General features: G+C 47.9%; 1 protein-coding gene across 11 annotated transcripts; it reads right to left on the bottom strand.

The window, feature by feature from the left end:
* Nucleotides 1-1,105: 1,105 nt before the first annotated feature.
* nup98 (nucleoporin 98 and 96 precursor) lies at nt 1,106-20,671 on the bottom strand. 11 transcript variants are annotated; one of them, XM_084028480.1, is made up of 35 exons: nt 20,509-20,671; nt 19,044-19,153; nt 18,216-18,311; nt 17,890-18,075; nt 17,370-17,524; nt 16,756-16,863; nt 16,341-16,524; nt 15,607-15,782; nt 15,085-15,225; nt 14,657-14,786; nt 14,418-14,510; nt 13,966-14,109; nt 13,421-13,554; nt 12,732-12,919; nt 12,468-12,584; nt 12,064-12,247; nt 11,785-11,884; nt 10,976-11,089; nt 10,716-10,854; nt 10,439-10,616; nt 9,933-10,091; nt 8,106-8,339; nt 7,386-7,521; nt 6,896-7,134; nt 6,468-6,640; nt 6,030-6,280; nt 5,569-5,844; nt 5,331-5,488; nt 5,070-5,210; nt 4,827-4,975; nt 4,435-4,656; nt 3,627-3,868; nt 3,388-3,542; nt 3,191-3,302; nt 1,106-2,767 (listed from the first exon to the last, which is right to left on the bottom strand). In XM_084028480.1, the coding sequence occupies exons 2-35, from the start codon at nt 19,120-19,122 to the stop codon at nt 2,577-2,579; spliced, it is 5,484 nt and encodes a 1,827-aa protein (XP_083884606.1). In that variant the 5' UTR covers nt 19,123-19,153; nt 20,509-20,671; the 3' UTR covers nt 1,106-2,576. The 11 variants fall into 11 exon arrangements, with proteins under 11 accessions (XP_083884606.1, XP_083884607.1, XP_083884605.1 ...); XM_084028481.1 differs by having other exon boundaries at nt 13,966-14,106; XM_084028479.1 differs by having other exon boundaries at nt 14,657-14,789; nt 15,607-15,785; nt 17,370-17,551; nt 20,509-20,670.
* Between the last annotated feature and the right edge of the window lie 193 nt (nt 20,672-20,864).

The raw sequence follows: 20,864 nt of genomic DNA, 5'->3' as shown, positions 1-20,864 counted from the left end.
ATAAAGACTACAGACCACTAAGGTACAACAGAATTCAAAATAGGCTGGGACTCAAGGGCAAAGTTTTATAAAAAAAAAAAAAACATTGCTCCACTCTCAAAAAACAACAATCAGGACAGTCATGACATGTTTCTTTTTTGTAGATTTGTTGAGCGACTCATCAAACATTAAGACGAACTGCCCAGCCTCGTTGATTGTGTTGATGAGCTCCTGCTTGAAGTATGGTGCTAAGCCAAGTCGTATAATGTCACCAGATTTGTCCTTACCACAAGCAAAAGTCTTGGCTATGTCTGAATCGGGAAACGTGGCCGTGAAAACGTCAGCCAAGTTTTCGTTACTGTTCAGCGAGTGGTGTTTCTCCGCTGTGTGGAGACACCACAACACCTCCGCACGCAGCGTTGCCGTGCCTCCCAGCGCCACCCTGATGTCAGCAGAAAATGCGGAGGCAGAGTGAGCCGAGGTCGTAGCCGTAAAGTTAGGTTCTGGTGCGGCTGCCGGTGGTAGTGTGACGGCACTAGGTTGTGGTAGTGCGGCTTTGTGGCTAGCACAACACATGTGGGACCTTAATGCCTTAATTCCCATAGACACGATGTTAATCCTCTTCTTGCACAGTGTACAATATGGACTCCGCAAACTTGCACTTCCCCATGACCGTTCACCAAGCCTTCTCTTCTGTTTTTTCGCGCTGAGAGCGTCATGTGACATAGGTGCGTTCGTAATAGGCACTGGGAGCGCCGGAGCGTACTTTGTGAATTTCCGAGTGCACTCTGGCGCTCTCCGAGACGGTTTACGAACGCACCCACAATAGCGTAGTTTTTTATGTACAGGTTCATCTTTGTTTTTTAAGGAAACAAATACATTTTTACACGTTCACGATGTTTTTAGGATCCAAACTCTTGGACAGCGAATTCAGAAAAAATACCTTCAAAATTTAAGACTTAGTAAAGTCATGATAATACTTTAATACTTTTTAAGGGTCTTAATTTTCCCAAAATTGATTTATCACCTTTTAATACTTTTTAAGACACCGCGGATACCCTGGAACGTTTACCTGCAAGATCAAACAAAGCTGGAGATAAAAAATACCACAAAAACAAAGTTTATTTCTACTTGACTTTATTAAAAAATATCAACAAAACCATCAGGACACACACACACACACACACACACTCACAAGAGACAGACATCATACAGAATCCTGTTTGTTGAGAAACATTTTAATTTGAAAAACAATAAAAAAAAAACAACAACCTGGGAAAGCTGATAGTTCTGCAAAAAAAAAGAAAAAAAAAAGACCAATAAATCAATAAGTGAAGAGTTTTATTCCAAAACACTTTGCATCCAATTTATTAATAAGTGATGGTGGAGAATAAAAATGACCTGATATTCCCTGTTTGATTTTCCAAAAATATACAATATTTATATAATTACAGTGAAATCTCTGGTTGGCAGCTCGTTTTTGTAAGGAAACTCTTCACTTAAGACGGCCAAACTATGAAGCTGTGCAAAAAAAAAGAAAAAAAAAAAGATGTGTTGTGCACACACTCACGCACACACACACACGATTAACATTCAGACCAAACAAATCTACAAAAATAGACCATCAGTCATTTTACACTTTGCATGTTTTTCCTCCAAGACAAACCAACGTTGTGCATGTGGACGCCTCCGCCTCTAATCAATCACGATAATCGTCTTTATTCACATATCAACACATGAACAGACGCTGCCGCGGGGCGTCGCCCAACCAACGGCTGCGTCTCAGAATCTAACCAGAAACGGGACGTTTTGGAGCTCGTCACTTCGAGGTCGAACGTTTACTCGCTCACATGCGCAACGTCGTTGCCGTGTCGACTCGAACGCGGAGACGAAGAAACGAACGACGTAGAAACGACTGCAGCTCAAATACAGTGACTAACGGATCCGTTTAATCTTTTTATTAAATCAAAATAAACACGTGGCCTGGTTCCTGCTGCTCCGCTGGTTCGATTCCTGCAGCAGAAACTTCTCAAACATCGGGACGCTACGACGCGTTTTTAAAATCGTACGCAGGCCTCTCTTCACCCACCGACGCACGACGGATTCTCTACGGAGAGTTCAAAGTCTGAGGGGAAAAAACTGAAGACGCAACTTTGACACAAATTGACAGACCAGTTCCAAGAGTAACCAGTTAGGACCAGTTCTACCATCTTCCTTCCGTGTGTGTGTGTGTGATTTAGAGGAAAAGTCAGACAAATAACGCTGATATAGTGTAAGAAAAAAAAAAAGGTCTTTGTGGTGGTTTTTGGGGTCTGGACCCACATGGTCCAAGACTACGTAAGTGGTTTGGTTAACGTGAGATTTGGGGTAAACCAGCAGAACCTGACTGGTCTGCTGGTTTGGTTAGAAGGAAATCTTTCCTTAAAACTCTCTCGAAGCATCAAACCAACACGCAGGATGAAGATGAATAATGATGCGTCGATGTGGACCTGATGGTCTCCATGGAAACGAACCACTCGTTTGGCTCCCATTTTCTTTCTCTGAAATCCTTCTACACCAGTTCCGCGAGCCCTTCCTGCTCCCTGTTCTCTGCGCTCTCATTGGCTGACGATGAGCTGCCGCAGGTATGACTGCGTGAGGCCTCGCAGCTCCTCCAGCGTGTAGTCCTCCGGCATCGGCAGGCGGCTGATGTGTGGCGCCAGCTGGCTGAGGGGGATGCTGAGCGGGTCGGCCGCCTGCTGCAGGCTGAGCACCACCCGCAGGATGTTGGCCACGCGCTTCGCCATCTCTGCATGGGGGGGGGGGGGGTCGGTTAGCAGAGGTTTTGCTTCACATCTGGAGGTCATTTCTCACCAAACAGCAGCAGCTGACTCCACCGGCCTCAACGGCAGGTTCACAGTGCTCAACTGAACTCAGAATCCTCTCGCTCACAAACACATTTTGAAAATAACTTAAAAAATAGATAAATCATTCATTTGGTCAAAGTGCCTCCATTAAATGTGAGCTGACTGATCTGTGATCAGCTCCTGTTTCCATCTACTGGATTAGTGAGGAAATCTGAAGATGTGGAGATTCGTGGTTTCCTTCACACCGAATCTAAAAAAACTTGTTACGACCTCGCCCGTCATCTCACACTCCATCTAAATCCAGCCAATCAGAGGACAGGTCAGGTCAGTGAACCCAGCTGCTGCTTCAGCCGGCGTGCTCCTACCTGACTGGGCGAGGCGGTCTCTGGCGGTGCCGCAGGGCAGCAGCTCGATCCTGCAGCAGAGAGACGTGACATCGGAGTAGAGACGCTCCAACTCATAGCCGGCGTTCTCCATCTGGAACAACAACAACAATAATAAACGTTACTGTTAAAGTGACACGGATGCACTAAACGTCTGAGGTGTGAATACGAGTCGGTACCTGCTGGATGTTCTGCAGAGTCTTGACGACTCTGATGTAGTCCAGGTAAACCCTCCCCGCCGTGTCCCAATCCTGGATGGTGGCGCTGTGTTCAGGGACCGCCAGGCCCTCCAGGAACTCCAGCAGGTAGTCGTGGTTGTCGTTGATGATGCAGTCTGCGGGAGCGACGGGATATTTAAAATTCACAGCTTCCCTCAAACGCATCATTTCTTCATCTTAAATCATTTGGACACACAGACCTGAGGCCAGGTGTTGGATGAGCAGCCGGTGACACCGGCTCCAGTACCCGGCCCGGTACAGATGCAGGGCCTCCTGGTGCGGGTCGGCGTCGTGGCGGGCCCGGGTGGCCTTGGCCTCGTGGATCCACTGGTCTGGTATCAGCAGCCTCTCAGTCAGGAAGCGCTCCCTCCGGACCGACTCGTCCGTCTCCTGCAGGGGGCAGTGGAGGGTCAGCAGCTCCCGGACCGCTCGCTCCCGCTGACTGAACACACAGAAGAAGAGATTGAATCTCACTGCTGCCACCTGTTGCTGGAACATCAACACTACAACACTGCTGAAGCTCCTGCCGGTGCCATATTCAGGGTTCCACCACCTTTTCCAGAGTCAAACTCAAGCACTTTCCAAGCATTTCAAGGTGCATTTCCATGCTTTTCCAGCACCTTCCAGCTGTGGTAAAGTACATATTTCTATCAATCCAATCCTCAGTATTCAGTCTACTTATTATGTCACTTGTTCATCACATTAAATGAGATGTTATTGTCCTCTAAACAACCAACATGATGTTTGGAGACAGCTTTTTACAGAAGGACCACAAATGAAAGGAAAACTAATTCCACTAACAGATCCACAGAAATATAATCACCAACTATTTTCATCATCTGTTCATCATCAAAAGTCATTTTTCATAAAGAAATGTCAGAAAATGCTGTTTTCAGTCCCTCAAAGATGTGCTCTGTGTTCTATCATATGTCATCACATAGAACAGACACTTCAAGCACCTTCTTCCCTGGATATTAAGTGTATTAAACGTGAACAAGGAGGCCGTACGTGTGGTCGGGGATGTGCAGCAGGATGAAGACGGCCATGTGCCAGAGGCCGGCGCTCTCCAGCTGTGCGGCGTAGCTGGCGTGGAGGAGGCCCTGCCGTGCGACGCTCAGGTGGCTGTAGTGCAGCGCCTGCAGGACCCCCCACAGGTGCCAGCTGAGCCGGTAGTCCAGACGCTCCCAGGTGACGGCCAGAGGGTCGAGCAGCTGCTGCAGGCTGTAGTGTCTGAACATGGGAGACACAGGAAGGGTTAAAGCATTCTGCTGGTCTCACATCACCATCACCACCATCATCATCATGGAACACCAAAACACATCCAAACAAAAACACTGTCTGTGTTTAAGATGATGACATCATGCAGCAGCAGCAGCAAGTGAGGATGTGGGGGGGTTCACCTGTCGCTGTAGAGTTTGAGCAGGTGGAAACAGAGGTCGTGCAGCGAGCTTTTAGACGCCTCCAACTCGTCTTCCATGCCCACCGTCTGCTCCGCCTCCAGGTATGGCGGCAGGGGGGCACAGGCGTACTTCCCCCCTCCACACGAGCCCTGCAGAATGGGAAGCACCACCACCAGACGATCAGAAGACCAGGTAAAGAGAATTAACCCATCTTGAGTGTAAGAGTCATGTGACCACGCTCACCTGGAAGGCGGCCTCGTATCTGGCGAGGGCGTCGGCCACGGACGCGGTCGGGGGCAACATGAACCAGAGGTGGACGGCCATGCAGCGCTTCCAGTCCAACTCGGAGCACACGTTGATCACGGAGTCAGACGACTGCCACACCTGTGGGGGTCGGGACAGGAAACGCCGTCGGCATCAAACTACAGACTCGGAGACTCAAGTCCAGTGAAGACACATTCAGGGGGTGAAATCATTTACAGAAACACGGATGTTCTAACGTACGGGTTTCCCGGCGAGCAGTGCGAAGATGCGCAGCCGTTCCTCGGGCAGGTAGCTGTCGGTCTGCATGCGGTTCCAGTCGGCGAGCTGAAGGGCCAGCAGGTCCCGGCAGTACTGGGACCCCATGGCCTGAGACAGCAGCAGGGACAGACGGTGGTCTCCTGGGGACAGACGGCCGGATGCAAGTATGAGTATGTGTTAATGATCTGGAACTCAGCCACCAAGAGTCAAACCTCCTCACCCTCCTTCTGCGCCATTCGACACGCCTCGCTGATGCTGTTGCCCGTCAGGTAGCTGAAGATGGCGTCCGTGTGGCGCCCCTTCCCCGCCAGCGCAACCTCCTCCTCCACCCGGCGGGCGGCTCCACGGGACAGCCAGGCCGAGAAGCTCCGCCTCCTCTCCAGCTGCTGCTCGTACTCACTGGCCATCTCCACGTCTGGGTCCTGATCCGCGGGGCCGAGCCGACCCCACAGTGCCTCAACCAGGGTCCAGACCTCGGCCCAGTGACCCAGGAGGGCTGGAGGGGAGGCGGAGAGAAGAACGATACAGAAAGTATTAATACATAAATAATAAAAGTGGAAATTTCAAGGAGTTCCAGCACCCGTACGAACCCTGTACTAAGTATGAAAGAATACTATCAGGATATATATCGGATGATTCATTGAAGAGGTATGCAGAGTCCTGTGCATGAGTCCAACTCACGGTCTGCGTCTCCCTGCTCGTCTCTCAGCTCGCTGATCCACTCGGCGTACTCGTGCAGCGCCGCCACACCGTGCTGCGGCCGCACCAGAGGGCAGGCGGAGTCCGTGGTGTCGACGGTGCTGTGCTTCAGACAGATCTCCAGGGGGCGCTGCAGCACCGCCTGGCTCTCCTCCTCCTCCTCGCTGGTCTTCACTGTCGGCTCCAGACCCACCAGCTGCTCCAGCACCACCTTGTAGGGGCTCTCGATCAGCCTGAGGGGAGTCAGGACCCGTTACAGCACCATGACGTCGGTCTGAGTCTCAGTACGCTTCGTAGTTACGTTGATACGTCAAGAATGTTTTGTTAATTCATGCTTCATTTTGTTTATGAACCTCTCAATGTCAAACTGTGTGTGTGTGTGAGAGAGAGTGTGAGTGTGTGTGCGAGTCTCATTCTTACGGTTTGCTCCTGGCAGGTGTGGGCAGGAAGCTGAAGTCTGTGGTGGGTTGGTGGGGGTGTTTGGTTGGTGGTGAGCTGAGCGGCTGGCCGACGTGAGCCAGCGTCCAGCCGGGACCCCAGCCGACCCGGAAGGACCGACCGGCAAACAGACCGGCGTCCATCAGCAAACTCCCCTGAACACAAGAACATTGTTCCTATGAAGGCCGTTCTCAGAACACTGGACCTCTACGCTCTCTTTCAAGTTAAACATGCTCACTCTCATTTCAGTTCTGTGTGTGACAAACAGCAGCCGCCCTCTACTGGTCGAACCTGGCTAAAGCAAGTTCAGTTCCTATTAGCTGGTATATAGGGTGAAATAGTGGTTACTTAGATGTAAGTTCTATAATTATGTGCAAAAGTCTGTTAACTAAATTACTAAAACAACCAACCTTCCCCTGCGTGACTGACTCTTTGAGGGGGACGGGGCCGCCCAGCCGCCGGACTCCAACTGTCCTGACCGAGGGCTCTTGAATGCGGGGGGGCAGCAGGAAGGAGGCGGGTCCCGGGCCGGCCCAGTGCAACGACCGAGACGGCTTGGCTGGAGAACCCCGGGACAGAGGAGCACGAGGAGAGTCCGGCAGCTGAGAGAAGAGACCGGAGGTGAAGCGAGCCTGAAGGAGACCACCAACTGGAGAGAGAGAGAGAGACAGTCAGACAGACAGGCACATTTCTGACAATTAAAGTAACCCATCAACATAAAGTAATGCTGAAGCAATTCATCGATTGACCCGATTATTTTATACAAAAACTTAAAAAGAATTCTCTGGTTCCAGATCAGATAATCACATCATAATTAGAAGTGTTTCCTTACCGCTGAAGTGCCCTGAAGCAAGGCACTGAACCCCCAACTGCCTCTAAATAAAAAGGTGTGTTTCATACCGGAGGGTCGGCTCGGCGCTCCGGGCAGGACGAGGTGAGGGGATGCCACGTCAGCAGAGACGGCCTTCATCGCTCCATGATCCTGAAAGGCGTCGCTCTCCTCCTCATCCTCAGCAAACAGAGACGCCTTCATGATCTGCCGGCAAAACATTCACACATCCGCGTTGGTCCAATGTACTTCCTGTCTGTGGGGCAAGGGCTACGGTGCTACCTGCAGGCTTCCAGCACCCTTACCAAAGTCAAATTCAAGCACTTTCCAAGCATTTCAAGGTGCATTTCCATGCTTTTCCCAGTACCTTCCAGCTGTGGTAAACTCCATATTTGTATCAATCCAATCCTCAGTATTAATTCTACTTATTATTGCACTTTGTTATCACATTAAATGAAATGTTATTGTCCTATAAACAACCAACATGTTTGGAGACGGTTTTCCTTTCATTTGGGGTCCTTCTGTAAAAAGCTAATTCCACTAACAGATCCACAGAAATATAAACTATTTTCATCATCAAAAGTAATTTTTCATGCAGAAATGTAAAAAATGCTGTTTTCAGTCCCTCAAATATGGAGATCTTCTTTTCCATATGTTATATCATATGTCATTACATAGAACAGACATTTCAAGCACTTTATTCTAAATCCAAGCACTTTTCAAACCTTGAAAACACCACACTAAAATTCAAGTGTTTTCAAGGATTTCCAGCACCTCTGCGAACCCTGTACCTGGAGAGTGTGTGGGTTGATGCCCAGTGAGGACGCCATGTGGCTGGACGCGGAGACGCCGTCGTGCTCGGAGGAGATAAAACCTCCGAGCTTCCCGGGCGTCGTGTCCATCTCCCCTGACAGCAGGTCGCCGTTCTCCTCTCCTCCCAGCATGCTCTCTGTCGGGAAGCTCTGGGTAATGTCGGCCATGTCGCTGTCCAGCTCGCCACCCGGGAGATCCACGACGGCGGTGGACTGAAGACACAAACAAAACACAGTCGACAAATACACCCGTTAGATTGATGGATTCCATCAGGGACGCGGTCTTTGTTCTTCGTTTACGGAAATCGACTCCCATCAGGCTGCTTTTTTTTTTTTTTTTTTTAAAGCTGAACTTTATTATTTTTACAATTTGTTGATAAACTAACTATGAGTACAATACTCCAACCAGCAGATTATAATATTACCAAAAACTTCAGTCCAAAGATTAAATGTCATCTTCATTAACTTTATTTGTTTCTTCTTTCAAAAACTGCATTATATAACCACAGGTACACATTATGTCACACAGGTAAGTAAGTCTGAAATGTTCACCTGCTAAAGACTTTAGATCGATGTTGAACATGATTTAAACTTTCAGAATAAATGCTTACAAGAAGCTCATAATACAGTAATACATATTGCTGCTTTGTACATGTTGAAGTCCCAGATCCACCAGGAAACCAGACCGCGTCCTGTCTAGGTTCATGACATCATCATGACATCATCAGAGGTGCTCGGTGGATTTCACCAAGCTGGATTCACTGGATCTAGCAAGACCCACGTGGGCTGGTTCACCACAGCTGGAGGAACCAGAATAAAGTATTTATCTGTGATTTAATATCAATAACTAGATGAGATAAAGGATGCTGAAATAACTCCATAATGATGGTGATCAGTAAAAAGTGCTGAGTCATGCTTTGTTTGGTCTGTCTGCAAGACCACAAGATAGCTACTTTTTTCTGAATGGAGTCTGGTTGATGGGCGCTAGGCTATGCTAATTGTAGCTGCTCCATCAACACTCCAAATAAGGTTTCCTAGGGGGTGGTTGGTGTATAAACCGTAGGCCGTCCGTGGTGAATAACAGACACCTACTAAGAAGTTAAGTCAGTATGCTAATCAAGATTTCATGAAAATATTGACATTTACATGGGGACATTTATTTGGATAGCTACGTAGCTGGATAGCTAGCTAGTCCTGATGTACGCAGCATTATTGACTTTGACTCAAGCTAACGTAACGTTAGCTTTCTACCTCACCGAGACAAAGGGTTTTAGAAATATCTGGCCTAGCCAAGGCTGGTCCTATTGACTAAAGCAGTCAGTGTTTCCATTGCATAGGAGCCTTATGGGATGGTAATGATTGTTCCAGGTGTTGAGAACCCTCCAGGGAAACGGACTGAATGGATTGTGAAAAAAAACTTGAAAACATAAATCGTCTCAATTTGTTTGTCTTTGTTAAGTGACCATGTTATTCCTCCTTTACGAGGATTTAAGGAGGCAACAGTCCGTTGGGTATCATGCCTAAATGTGTTTGGCGGGTTAAGTCACTGCTCGAGTCGAAACTGAAACAAGAAACATGACAAACACTTGACTAAAGCTACTAAAAAAGCCAAACAGGTCACAGTTTCTATACGGCGTCTGGTTGGTTTCGAGTTTAAAAAGAATGTCAGAATGTGAAGTTTTCATGTTTTCCACTCTGCTGCCATCAAACAGAAACTCTCCTTTAACCAACTCAGGTGTGTCAGTGAGGATGATGATGATGGGGGTGATGATGATGTAGAGTATTGATGGGTGCAGGCTGCTCTACCTGAGCCTGGGGCACCACCAGCTGCTGGGAGGGGGGAAGCTGCTGCTGCCTGGCGGGAGGAAGTGACATCATGGTCTTCAGCTTCTTGGGGTCGGCTTTGGGCGGGACGTCCTCCTCCTCGTCGGAGTCCTGGAGGCCATATTTGGAGAAATGGGCCACCTGAGAGAGACGGGGGAGGGGGAAAGTGAATCTACAATAAACTATTTCCTGAGCACTTAACACACTTAACGGCGACATGAACCACCACGGCGAATCACTGGTGGCAGATATGAGACATGGGCAGTTTAACGATGAATTCCTGCAAGAAGCTAAAGAATTAATTGATCAAAATGATGTGCGTTCCTGTTATTTACTGTTTATGATGTTTCTCTGTTGAGATCCTGAAGCAAAGAGACGCATTCAAACATCAACAGTTTCCCAACTTGAACTAGCCTGAAAACGTACATCAGCACTGAGACAAAACAACTCCTTATGATCTGATGAAAATCTATACGTGAGCAACTGACCTCAAAAACCCAGGATCCGGTCTCAGTCCTGTACTCAAGGAAACGGGCTCCCTGTCTGCGGGAGGCCTTCTCCAGCAGACCCTCGTAGTTCATCTCGGTCAGACGTTCGGGGCTCCTGATCTGAGTGCAGGACGTCTTGTCATTTGGCCAGACGCCATCCAGAGTCACCTCGGCTCGCCTGCGACCACACGAGAAGAGAGATCGGATCAGGATCGGCAACATGGCACCTTTTTGTCCTGCAGACTATTACAAAACGCTTTCTGCTCCCGCCCCTCACCTGTTCAGCCCCTCCCCCTCCGGAGGCTTGTTTTTGTCATCCGGGTAAACGATGACCTCTTTGCGTCTGAAGTGGACGATCTCGTCGAGGTTAAGTCCCGTCACGTTCACCTCGCCACCGAAGAAGATGGAGCCGTAGCCTGTGAGGGCCAATCAGAGCACAGCGGTGAGACGCCACAAGCTCATTTCAACTGATGGCTGGTTAGTTCCCCTCACGTTGAGACCCGAGCGGATGTGTTTGAGTGAAATGTCAGACATTACCTTTCCTGCCAATGGTGAAGTTTTCCACCACGACGTCTCCGTTGTCGTCCACCATCTCAGCCAGATCCTCCATAGAGGGGATGGTGTAATAACCAACACGGTTCAGAACGATGCCTGACAGACAGGAAACACAGCATGTGATGCATTTGAAAGATGAATATCATTTCTGACTGGAGGTTTTGCTGCCTGATTAGTCCTCTCTAGGATATCGTTTCAATAAAGGAAATCTCAATCCGGGAACTTGAAGCTCCATAAGTTAAGGCCGGTAGAAATAAAACAGGAGACCAACGGATATTCCTTTTCAAGTTAAGTAGCAGGATGGTCAGCGCGGCGGACATTTGTGTGTACTGTTGCCATAGTGACCGCACTTAAGTGTTGGACACACAGGAGGTTTTCCAGTAACATTCCTCCACCTCTGGAGAAGATGCCTAGCCGACTCCCTAGCTAACCAGATACATATCTGACTAAAGACAAATGATCCCACGGTCAAACTTCACTTCGTGTTTGACGTGAAAACGACGTTAGCTGCAGTCTACGAGTCTCGTTCACGCTGCTGACTTCTGTCGAAGTCTTCTATTAATCTAACGATGGAGACTACGTTTCAGTAACGTACGTCTGAGATGCTCTGGTGTGTAAATTATAGTGAAAACAAGGCAGAACCTTCAAGGTTCTCAGGTAATTAAGTATGAGGGGTGGGAAACCTTTCTGTGTCAAGAAAGGATGTTTTTACAATGAGTCACTAGGATCACGTGTCACAGGGTTATTACGGGTCAACAGGTTTAAGGGAGGAGGATCCCACAGGGTCTGACCTGCTGGGTGAGGAGACAGCTGGGCCTCCTGCTGCTCTTCCTCTCGGTCCTCCTGCAGGGACTCGTCCCCCAGAGACGCCAACACGTCCTCACTGCTCAGCTGAGGAAAAACAACAGCAGCTCAACATGCGAGTCACAGTGAACACAGTCGTTCTGGGACTCCGGATGAGTCACGAGAATTAACACTCGGAACGAGTCCAGAAGGTCTATGTGCTGTGTGTGAGAACTCGTCATCTACGCTTTTTAAAACGACCGCACGCGAACAAAAGGGCTGCTGACCTCCAGTCCGCCGTTCCGGGCCGGTTTGTGCATGTTAAGGTCACTGATGGTGTCCTGCAGGCTGGTCTGGACGCGGCCCTGCGGGATTGGCTTGGCGATGGGGTTGACGTAAAACTGTGTGACCTCAGGGTCATCGTCTGCCCGGCCGCTGGTGCCCGCCATCTCCTCCTCCTCCTCCGTATGACTGCAGACAGATCACATCATTTAACAGCATCCAAACTATCACAGCGAAGCATTAATAACATCTGATCCTTTGGTGTCGGACACAAAAGAATGGAAATGTCAAAGACGCAAAAGGAAGTTACTTTCAAAATAAAAGTAGGCTGGGTGGGCTCCATTACCGTCTCCCCAGTTTGGTTACATTAGTTTAAAAAAAGAGTGCGAGTGTGAGTCCGTGTTCATACCTGTGCCCATTCTGTGGATACTCTGGAGGTGAAGCGAGGTCATCGGCCTCTTTGCTGATTGGACTACTGTACTGGCTGCTGTTCAGGTTCTTCAGCACAAGTTTCTTGATGCTTTTCCTGTAAACAAACGCACAAAGTTACATTGAAGGTACGTGTGTATGATTTTATTCTATTACACCAACTGTGCTTTGATGCAACCAGTTTAAACAGCCAAGCGTCTCACAAAGCAGCTCTTAAGTGTTGCCGTGGTGATCAGACGGGTACCTGGGTATGAAGGCTCCATTGGTGAGTGACGGCTCGTCGTCGTCCAGGCCGTCGAAGAGCTGCGACTTGGAGGCCCCCGATGACGTCAGGGCTTTGGGGCGGACTCTGGTTGCAGGGCGAGGGGTCAGCTTGTAGTGGGTGGGCGTGGTCAGAGCCTTCTGGGCCGTCGGATTGGTTGGTTTCAGACGCTGTCAGGACACAGAAAAGTTGTGATTCATGGAACACTTGACCACTAGATCAGCAACTCTACGCCGTTTAAGCCTACGTTGTTTGGCTCTTGTTGATTCAGCTTTCAGGTTCATTTAGGATCTTGATTAAATTGGACCTCCTCGTTTCGGTTTTTAACAAGGAATTGGATGCTACTTCCCTCCACCTCCCTCCTGTGATAGTGGAACGTCCCGAGGGAGGAGGGGCTCTGTGCGTGCACGAACACAGCCCTGCGTGCTGAGTGGACAGGATGATCAGGGCGGATCGTTGCAAAACAAACAGGCTCTACGTGCACGTAGAGGTGCACTTTTTTTCCTAAAACCGGATGATTTATGTTGTTCTATGAGAGCGTAGTGTCGGCTTCATTGAATATGATCAAAAAATGTTTTTCCCGACTGGGACTTTAAATAAAAAGTAAATGATCAGATTAGCCAGAACAAGTAATGACATGAACCAGTAGGGGGCAGCGGTGTCAGTCCCACCTCCTCTTTCTTCTTCGGGTCCGACAGCGGGTTTCTGAACAGCGGTGAGTCTCCGTACGGAGAGTATGCCAGGACGCTGAGCTGCTGCTGAAGCAAGGCCTGCTGGGCCGCCGCCCCTGTCGGGTCTGTGAGTGCTGGAGGAGGAGAATGGAAAAACAACAAGTCACCAAGGTGACCGGTGAGAGGTCGAACACCGAGGGCAACCGTCACTGGCCCTTTCTGACGGGGAAATGAAGTCACCAGACTCAAAAACAGTGATTTAGCTCACAGAATAGAGGCGATGCTGTCCTACGGCCGCCTCTGTCACACAATATCACAAACAATTTAACTGACGGACTGGATGGAAGAAGTGGGCAGAGCCAACGGTCTGGTGGCTTTGAAGAGGACATGCAAGCAGCTCATAACAACTCCACTTTAAACATCCAAACTGTCCCTTTAAAAAGGTCAAGAGGTGTTTGAGTGACTTTGGTGAAAAGTTAAGATTGTCAGAGACAAAAGCTTCTCTGTGCTCTGAACGCTGATAAACATGCAAACATGCTGCTCACCGACGGGTTGCTGTGGAGCACCGAAGCCCAGAGTGCTCGCTCCGCTGTTGAATCCGGTCGCTCCAAACGTTCCCATCGTTCCCAGTGTGGTGCCCAGTTTGTTCTGGTTGTTCCCAAACAGAGACGTCTGTCCTGCTCCCACTGCTGAACACACACAACCTTTTATTAAAATACTGTTTGGATGACGTTTGTCTTCAAGTTGTACAAGCTTAGATACTTGATACTGTGGCTTCTGTTAATGCCACCACTACTGTACTATACTACTACTATACTACTACCAACGGCTCCTAAAATACTTTGGATGGGTCAGATTTCATGAACGTACAACATGATAGATCAAGTTGTTTTTTAATATCCCTTTTCTGATTTTCTTATGTTTCACATCCTGTTTTTATCCCCATGTCGTTCTCTTTATTATACGATTAGTCCAGGTATCGTGGTTCCTCCCGTACCTGCTCCAAAGCTGGTTCCCAGTGCTGTCCCTAGTCCACCAGTGGCTGGCTTGGCCCCAAACAGACTTCCTGGGGTGGGGTTTGCACCAAATCCTGCGGCAAGCAAAAACCAAAAACAAAAACACTCATCAATGCCGAAGGTTGTTAATGATCCACTGAAGTATTTTACAGGCATTTTCCTTTGCTGAGCCATGAAGCAACACGTCAGCCGTCTCCACACTGAACACCGGCAGACTCACCGAAGGTAGAGGTGTTGGTCCCGGTTCCTAGCGAGAGTGCGGGCTTGCCAAAGAGCCCGGTGCCGGTGCCAAAGGACGGGGCGCTGGTGGTGGTGGTGCCGAACCCAGCAGTCTTGCTACCGAACAAACTCTGCTGCAAAACAAAACGACATTCAGTCAGTCGTCGGCTGTTGGTGAAACAGGACGAATGCTCAGGGAGGCGCAGCAGAAACGGGTTGTGTCAGAAGTGGTTGTGATTTACAATATTAGTCGAGATAACGATCAAAATGTGCTTAAAACTCTGAACTCTTATGGCAGCAAAAAACAAAAAAAAAAACGATTTTATCGCATCGGATTTGTTTAGTGAATCAAAATCAAGCAACATTGTGTGACTCTGACTGTGACGCCGACTGCCCCATTCCATCCCGTGGCGTTGGTGTGGTGCGTACCTGCGTGCCGGCGTTTCCAAACCCAGCGTTGGTTTGGCCGAAGAGCCCGGTGGCCGTCCCAAAGCCGGCGGCGGGGGTCGCCTGGGCTGCACCGAACAACCCGCCCGTCGGAGGCACCGCTGCTGTGTTTCCAAACAAACCCTGAATCAACAAAAAGGAGAGGACCGGTGTGACGGGGGAACAACCTCAAAACTGAGGAGAGAACATGCTGCATTCAGATTTAAACTATGTCAAACTCTTGACGGCATTGTCTTATTTCTCTGCGTGCAGCTTATGATCATTTATATCTTATATCTGTAATTCACCGTTGCTTAGATTTTCCTTCTCTTTGGTGCCGTTTTGATCAACACATTTCAAACTGCACAGTGACATAAACGGCGTCTGATACCGAATTGAAGATCTTCATCTAAAGCCATTAATGCTGAAATGCTTAATCAAACCAAGTACACATGTGCTGTAGATTTGTCCTGACTTCCCAGAGTGCTAGTGAGCAAAGCTGCGTAGACAAAGTGTGGTTCTCACTATGCTGCTGGTGTTGGCCTGGCCCATGGTGTTGGTGTTGCCGAAGGAGAAGCCGGTGCTCTGTGTGGTAGTCGTCTGACCGAACGGCTTGAAGAGGCTGTTGGCTTGTTGCGGTGGCTGCTGCTGCTGCTGCTGGACGAACAGACTGCCGGTGGCCGCTCCGAAACCACCAGCAGCTGCTGGAGAGAAGACGGACACACAGCATGTTGCTACACCGGTTTAAAACGACACATTTAAAGGAAATAGAAGCGGAGAGAATGAGAGTCGACAGAAAAACAACACAGGATCATTTGTGTTTATTCACTTGTGCTAGATGCCCCAGAGAGGAAGCGGGGCTTCGCTCCACTTCAACACTGGGAAGGTTGCATCAGTTGTGGCTGAAATAATCACTGTTGGTGCTTTGTACATGTTGTGGAAGTCCCAGATACGCCACAATATCAATAACCAGATGAAAAGGATGCTGAAATAACTCCATAATGATGGTGATCAGTAAAAAGTGTGAAGTCGTGCTTTGTTAGGTCTGTCTGCAAGACCACAAGATGACTAAATACAGCAGAGACCGTGTTGTTTGGACCAAAGACAATCTCTGGTTTCTCCACATAGCCTGGTTTTATAGACACAGCATCACACAGATATATCGCCTCATTCGTGACACCCAACATGCACAATCACACGGCACGAAAATGTCACTGCACAAGACAAAACAACAGCCACCTGCCACCGTCACCACGTACTTGCTGCTCCAAAGGTGCTCTTGTTCTGTCCGAAGGAGAAGTTGGTGTTGGGGGCAGTGGCGCCGAACAGGCCAGTGGCGGCACTGGACGTCGCTGTGGACGCACCGAACAGACCACCTGTTGGCGCAACCATCGGGTTGGTCGGGCCCTTCCTGCCCGCCTGGTAGTCCTCCAGCCTCAACTCCTGCATTTAAAAAAAACACGTAAGGGACAGGAAACATTATGTGTGCTTCTCAGCGACAGGAGACACATTGTTACCTTGTTTAAATTGTTCAAGGAGTTACACAAGTGATGTTTGTCCATTTAAAAACTCAAAAAGGTCTCCTTGATGACCCTGTCAAAACAAATAAAACCTACATCACACTCGCCAGGTTTCATTCACGCCTGCAAACTCGTGTCGGCGACACAAACTCACCTCCAGGGATTTGTTCTCGTACTCCTTCATGGCTGTGATGCACTGATGCTTGGTGTTGATGCTTGTGGTCACACCTGCTTTCACCATTGTGTCACTTCCTGTTGGAGGCTGGAGGAGGAGCGTAGAGAAAATAAATTAGCATAATTTCCAGTATCCTGCGTATCCAGTATGTACTTTGTACTGTAAATACTACTATACAGTAGAGCGTTCTTTCAGTGAGAACACCAGAAATCAACATACTAACAGGAAATACCTTACAAACACCATCAAACCGAAAAAAGAAGAAGAAGAAAAAAAAACCTAAAAAGTTTCATATTTATGTTTTTGCAGACAACTGTTTCAAATCAGCTGCATTTATTTGGGGCATTGCATTGTGGGGGAATAGTAAGATGGCATTCTAGCGCATTGAAGGTAAACACTATAAATATTTTTTTTATAATTACAGTGGCGAGGAAATTCTGAGTTTTTCTCTAAATATTTTCCCCTTTCCTGAGTTCCAATTCTTTTTAAACCAAAAATGTCTCTAATACACCGTCACAGAGCTCCGATCCTTGACACTCACTACCTTTTAGGATGCATACTGACCGTTTTGAATAAGCTTTATACACACTCACGTTGAATTTTACGGTGGTTCCTGGCTGTTGCTGTGCGGCGGTGAACCCTGAGCCTCCAAACAGGGAGGCTACACCACCTCCACCACCGAACGGGTTGGAGGTGGTGTTGGTGGACCCAAACAAGCCGCCGCTGCTGCTGGTGCTGGTGCCAAAGCCTGGAGGACACGATGGGAGGGAGACTTCTTCAAAGCGTTCAGACGTTTCATAAGATAAACAAATCAAAACAACAACGGGACTGAGCAGTGTGGAAACAGAAGTGGAGGACTGGATTATTGTCATTCAACATGGTTCTTTTGTTAGTAGAAGCCTTGAAGTGAAAAAATTCATCCATGAAAATCAAAATGCTGCATCTTTTATGCTAGGACATAATATATCTATATATTGTTAGTACCATCTGATATTTACTTTTATTTGTGGCAATGTATCGAGTTAAAAAAACAAACGTCACAACGCACTTCTGGATTTATGTGATGGAATAAGAGGAGGAAAGACCCAGAATGAGTGTGAAATGTGTTCTCACTTCCAAACGAGGTGGGTTTGCTGGCACCGAAAGCATTGTTCTGCTGGGAGAAGAGTCCGCTGCTGGCACCTGTTCCGGCATTGCCGAACAGACTGGTCGACGTTCCGGTCGCCGCACCGAAACCGAAGCCGGCGCTGGCAGAGGAAGCGGCTGGCTGGCTGAAGGTGCTGGACCCAAACAGACCGCCTGAGGAAAGTGCAAAGTTTTTCTTTAACGGCTACCGTCAAGACGGCTTCTCCAGTCAGGATGTGTTCCGACAGCCAGACAACACAAACATACAAGTCTTTTAGGAAACTAGAGTGTGTGTGAGACGAGAGCTGACGAACCAGGTTTATTCTGCGTGGGAGCAAACAGTCCTCCGGTGTTGGCGGTGGCACCGAACGCGGACGTCCCGAAGCCTCCCGCCGCCCCAAAACCTGCATCTGAGAGGACGAGAGGACATAATGAAACCCTCCCAGACTGCATTTCACCCACAACAGGAGATGAAAATCACCGAAAGCCTATTGAGGCAGTTTTTTCTTTATCAACCTGAGAATCGAAGCGAAGGTGTTTATTGAGTATGGCTTATTTTCAAACATCTAATAATGGTATCTAGTTGGTAAAATGACCAGAATTTATGGAGCACCTTTCTAGCTAACTAGCTACTCAAGGCGCGTTACACTACATTCAGTCACTTTTACCCGTTCACACGCACAGTCATGATTCACTGATGGCAGCCGCCTTGTCCAAGGATGGAGGAGCCGGGATTCGAACAGACAAACTTCCGACTGGCTCTCCGGCCAAAGCAGCCCTGCGTTGATTGATACGTTCTACTCTTCTACTTTATTATTACACTCAGGATCTGGGTCCTGGTGGATTTCCTAGTCAGGTAAAAACAATGCGACGTTGCTCAGAGTTTAGTAGTCCGGAGTCTTTTTGTTGATACACAAACTTCACGTTTTCAAAATCGAGTGCAACGTTACATTTCCTGTGTGCATAAAATGTAGAAAATCTACAGTGCAGCACCTTTCTTGGGATTGTCGCTACAAACAGCTAGTTTGTAATACTGCAAATACATACTGCCACCAGGTTATTCACTCACACTCACAATAACACAGCCTTTTACCACAATGTTGAAAATCCTAGAGCTTAAATAAACAAACAAAACAACTCACTTTGCTGTCCAAAGGTTGATGCGGTGCCAAACCCTCCCGTCCCTCCACCGAAGGGAGTACCAAATGACTTGTTGAACATCTTGCCCTGCTAGCAGGACTGCATAAGTCTTCTGTACGGAGAGAAAACATCCACTTTTATATTCTGCAGGAAAATTCACCAAACTGTCAGAAAATATTAATGGGGAGTTCACATTTAGCAAAAAGTGCCACTTTAGATGGCGCATTTAATCAGATGAACACCTTTTTTCAAGCCAAGTCAATCTAAATCTTTAAGATTAAATCCCAATCAAATAGTTTGGGGTTTTCTTTGTATATTTTCCACATTCTTAACCTCAAATTAAAAATTAATTGACTAAAAAAAAAAGGAAACATTATATAATATAAGAGATGGTATGTTAGAAAAAGCCATAGAAGGTTTTAGTTTCAGTTGATTTGGGGACACAAACTCTTGTTAAACCTGGGGATGAAGAGAAGAGGCACTCTCCACCAACAAATATTACATAAAACATTAGACACAAATATTGATGAGGAAAGTATTCAAACACAGTGTAGATGCAAGTATTACAGGCAAAATGTACCGACATGATGGTGTGGTAAAACACTTTACTATATTATCTGGTGAATAAAAATGTTACACTGTTTAACTAGTTTATATTCTATAGGCTCATCAAATGTCCCGTGAGAAGCTCGTATCTCCAAAAACAGCCACGTTTTCAGCTTTGTTACAGCTGCTCCAAAAGGCTTAAAAGCAAAAACAAATTGTATTAAGCTGGAGAAGTAAATGACATTTCTACTCTAAAATGGAACATATGAAGGTTACATGTCATCCTTCAGGCTGTGGTTAGCACGAAACGTGGCTGCTGGCGTCTGAAGCAGGTGGAAACTTCAGCAAACACCCTGCTTTAACGTAAGAAGCTGGGATCCAGTCGCATGAACCCATGAAGTGAGTCCGCCAGCGGAGCCTCGATCCGGGGTTCTCTGACTTTCAGCTCCACGTGCAGCACACCGGGCCAAGCCGATACTCGGTACCGCGATCAACAGATTACAACGTTAACGTCAGTCCCAACTGGTTGATTTAGGGGTTTGAACCAAACCGAGCCCGTGCCTTGGCGAGTCGGAGCCAGACAATACCGGTTAGAAAAGCCGCAAATCAACACACGTAGCGACGTAGCTGTAGCATCATTTCCGCGTCGGCTCACAACACGTTAGCACACCCGCTGAACGAGCACGCAAACAACACTGCCGACGAGTTAACGCTTCCACGTTAGTGGCTTTTAAAGTTCAACATGAACTCGCGTTGCCGCCGGACATCCACCGCGTCGCGGACAGTCGCTAGTTGGAACTTAACTGCGTCGAGCTAACGTAAGCTAACTAGCCGCTAACCAATTAGCATCGCTACGTAAACGTTAGCAAAACAAAAGTGAGACAGAAAAAGAAAACAACCGTTACATTCGCGAACACGCACCTTTCACAACGTTGTTATGGATGTTCGGTTGCTTTGTCGACGACCGTCCTCCGACAACGACGAAGCTACGGAGTCAAACGTGTTAAAACGATAAAAGTATCTTTAGCTAAACATCGGCATAGCCGGATAGCTTTCTCAACGAGGAGGGAAAACTGTCGACCAGCATCAACCGTCACCACGCACTTTCATACGTCCTACGTCATGACGTCGCGAGCGGAACTGCGCTTGGGCCTCAATACAGAAAGTTCAAAAGCTATTTATTGAATTATTGGTAGTGGTCGGATAGATCTAAGCAGTGACGTTGTTAGGCGTATTTAAGGGGGACTGGGGCGACCCTAAATTGTTACCATTGTTAC

This window comes from Eutrigla gurnardus, assembly GCF_963514095.1.
Source record: "Eutrigla gurnardus genome assembly, chromosome: 15".
NCBI classification, from domain to species: domain Eukaryota; kingdom Metazoa; phylum Chordata; class Actinopteri; order Perciformes; family Triglidae; genus Eutrigla; species Eutrigla gurnardus.
Note: the sequence above shows the minus strand (reverse complement) of the source record. Positions and strands in the feature narration are given on the sequence as shown.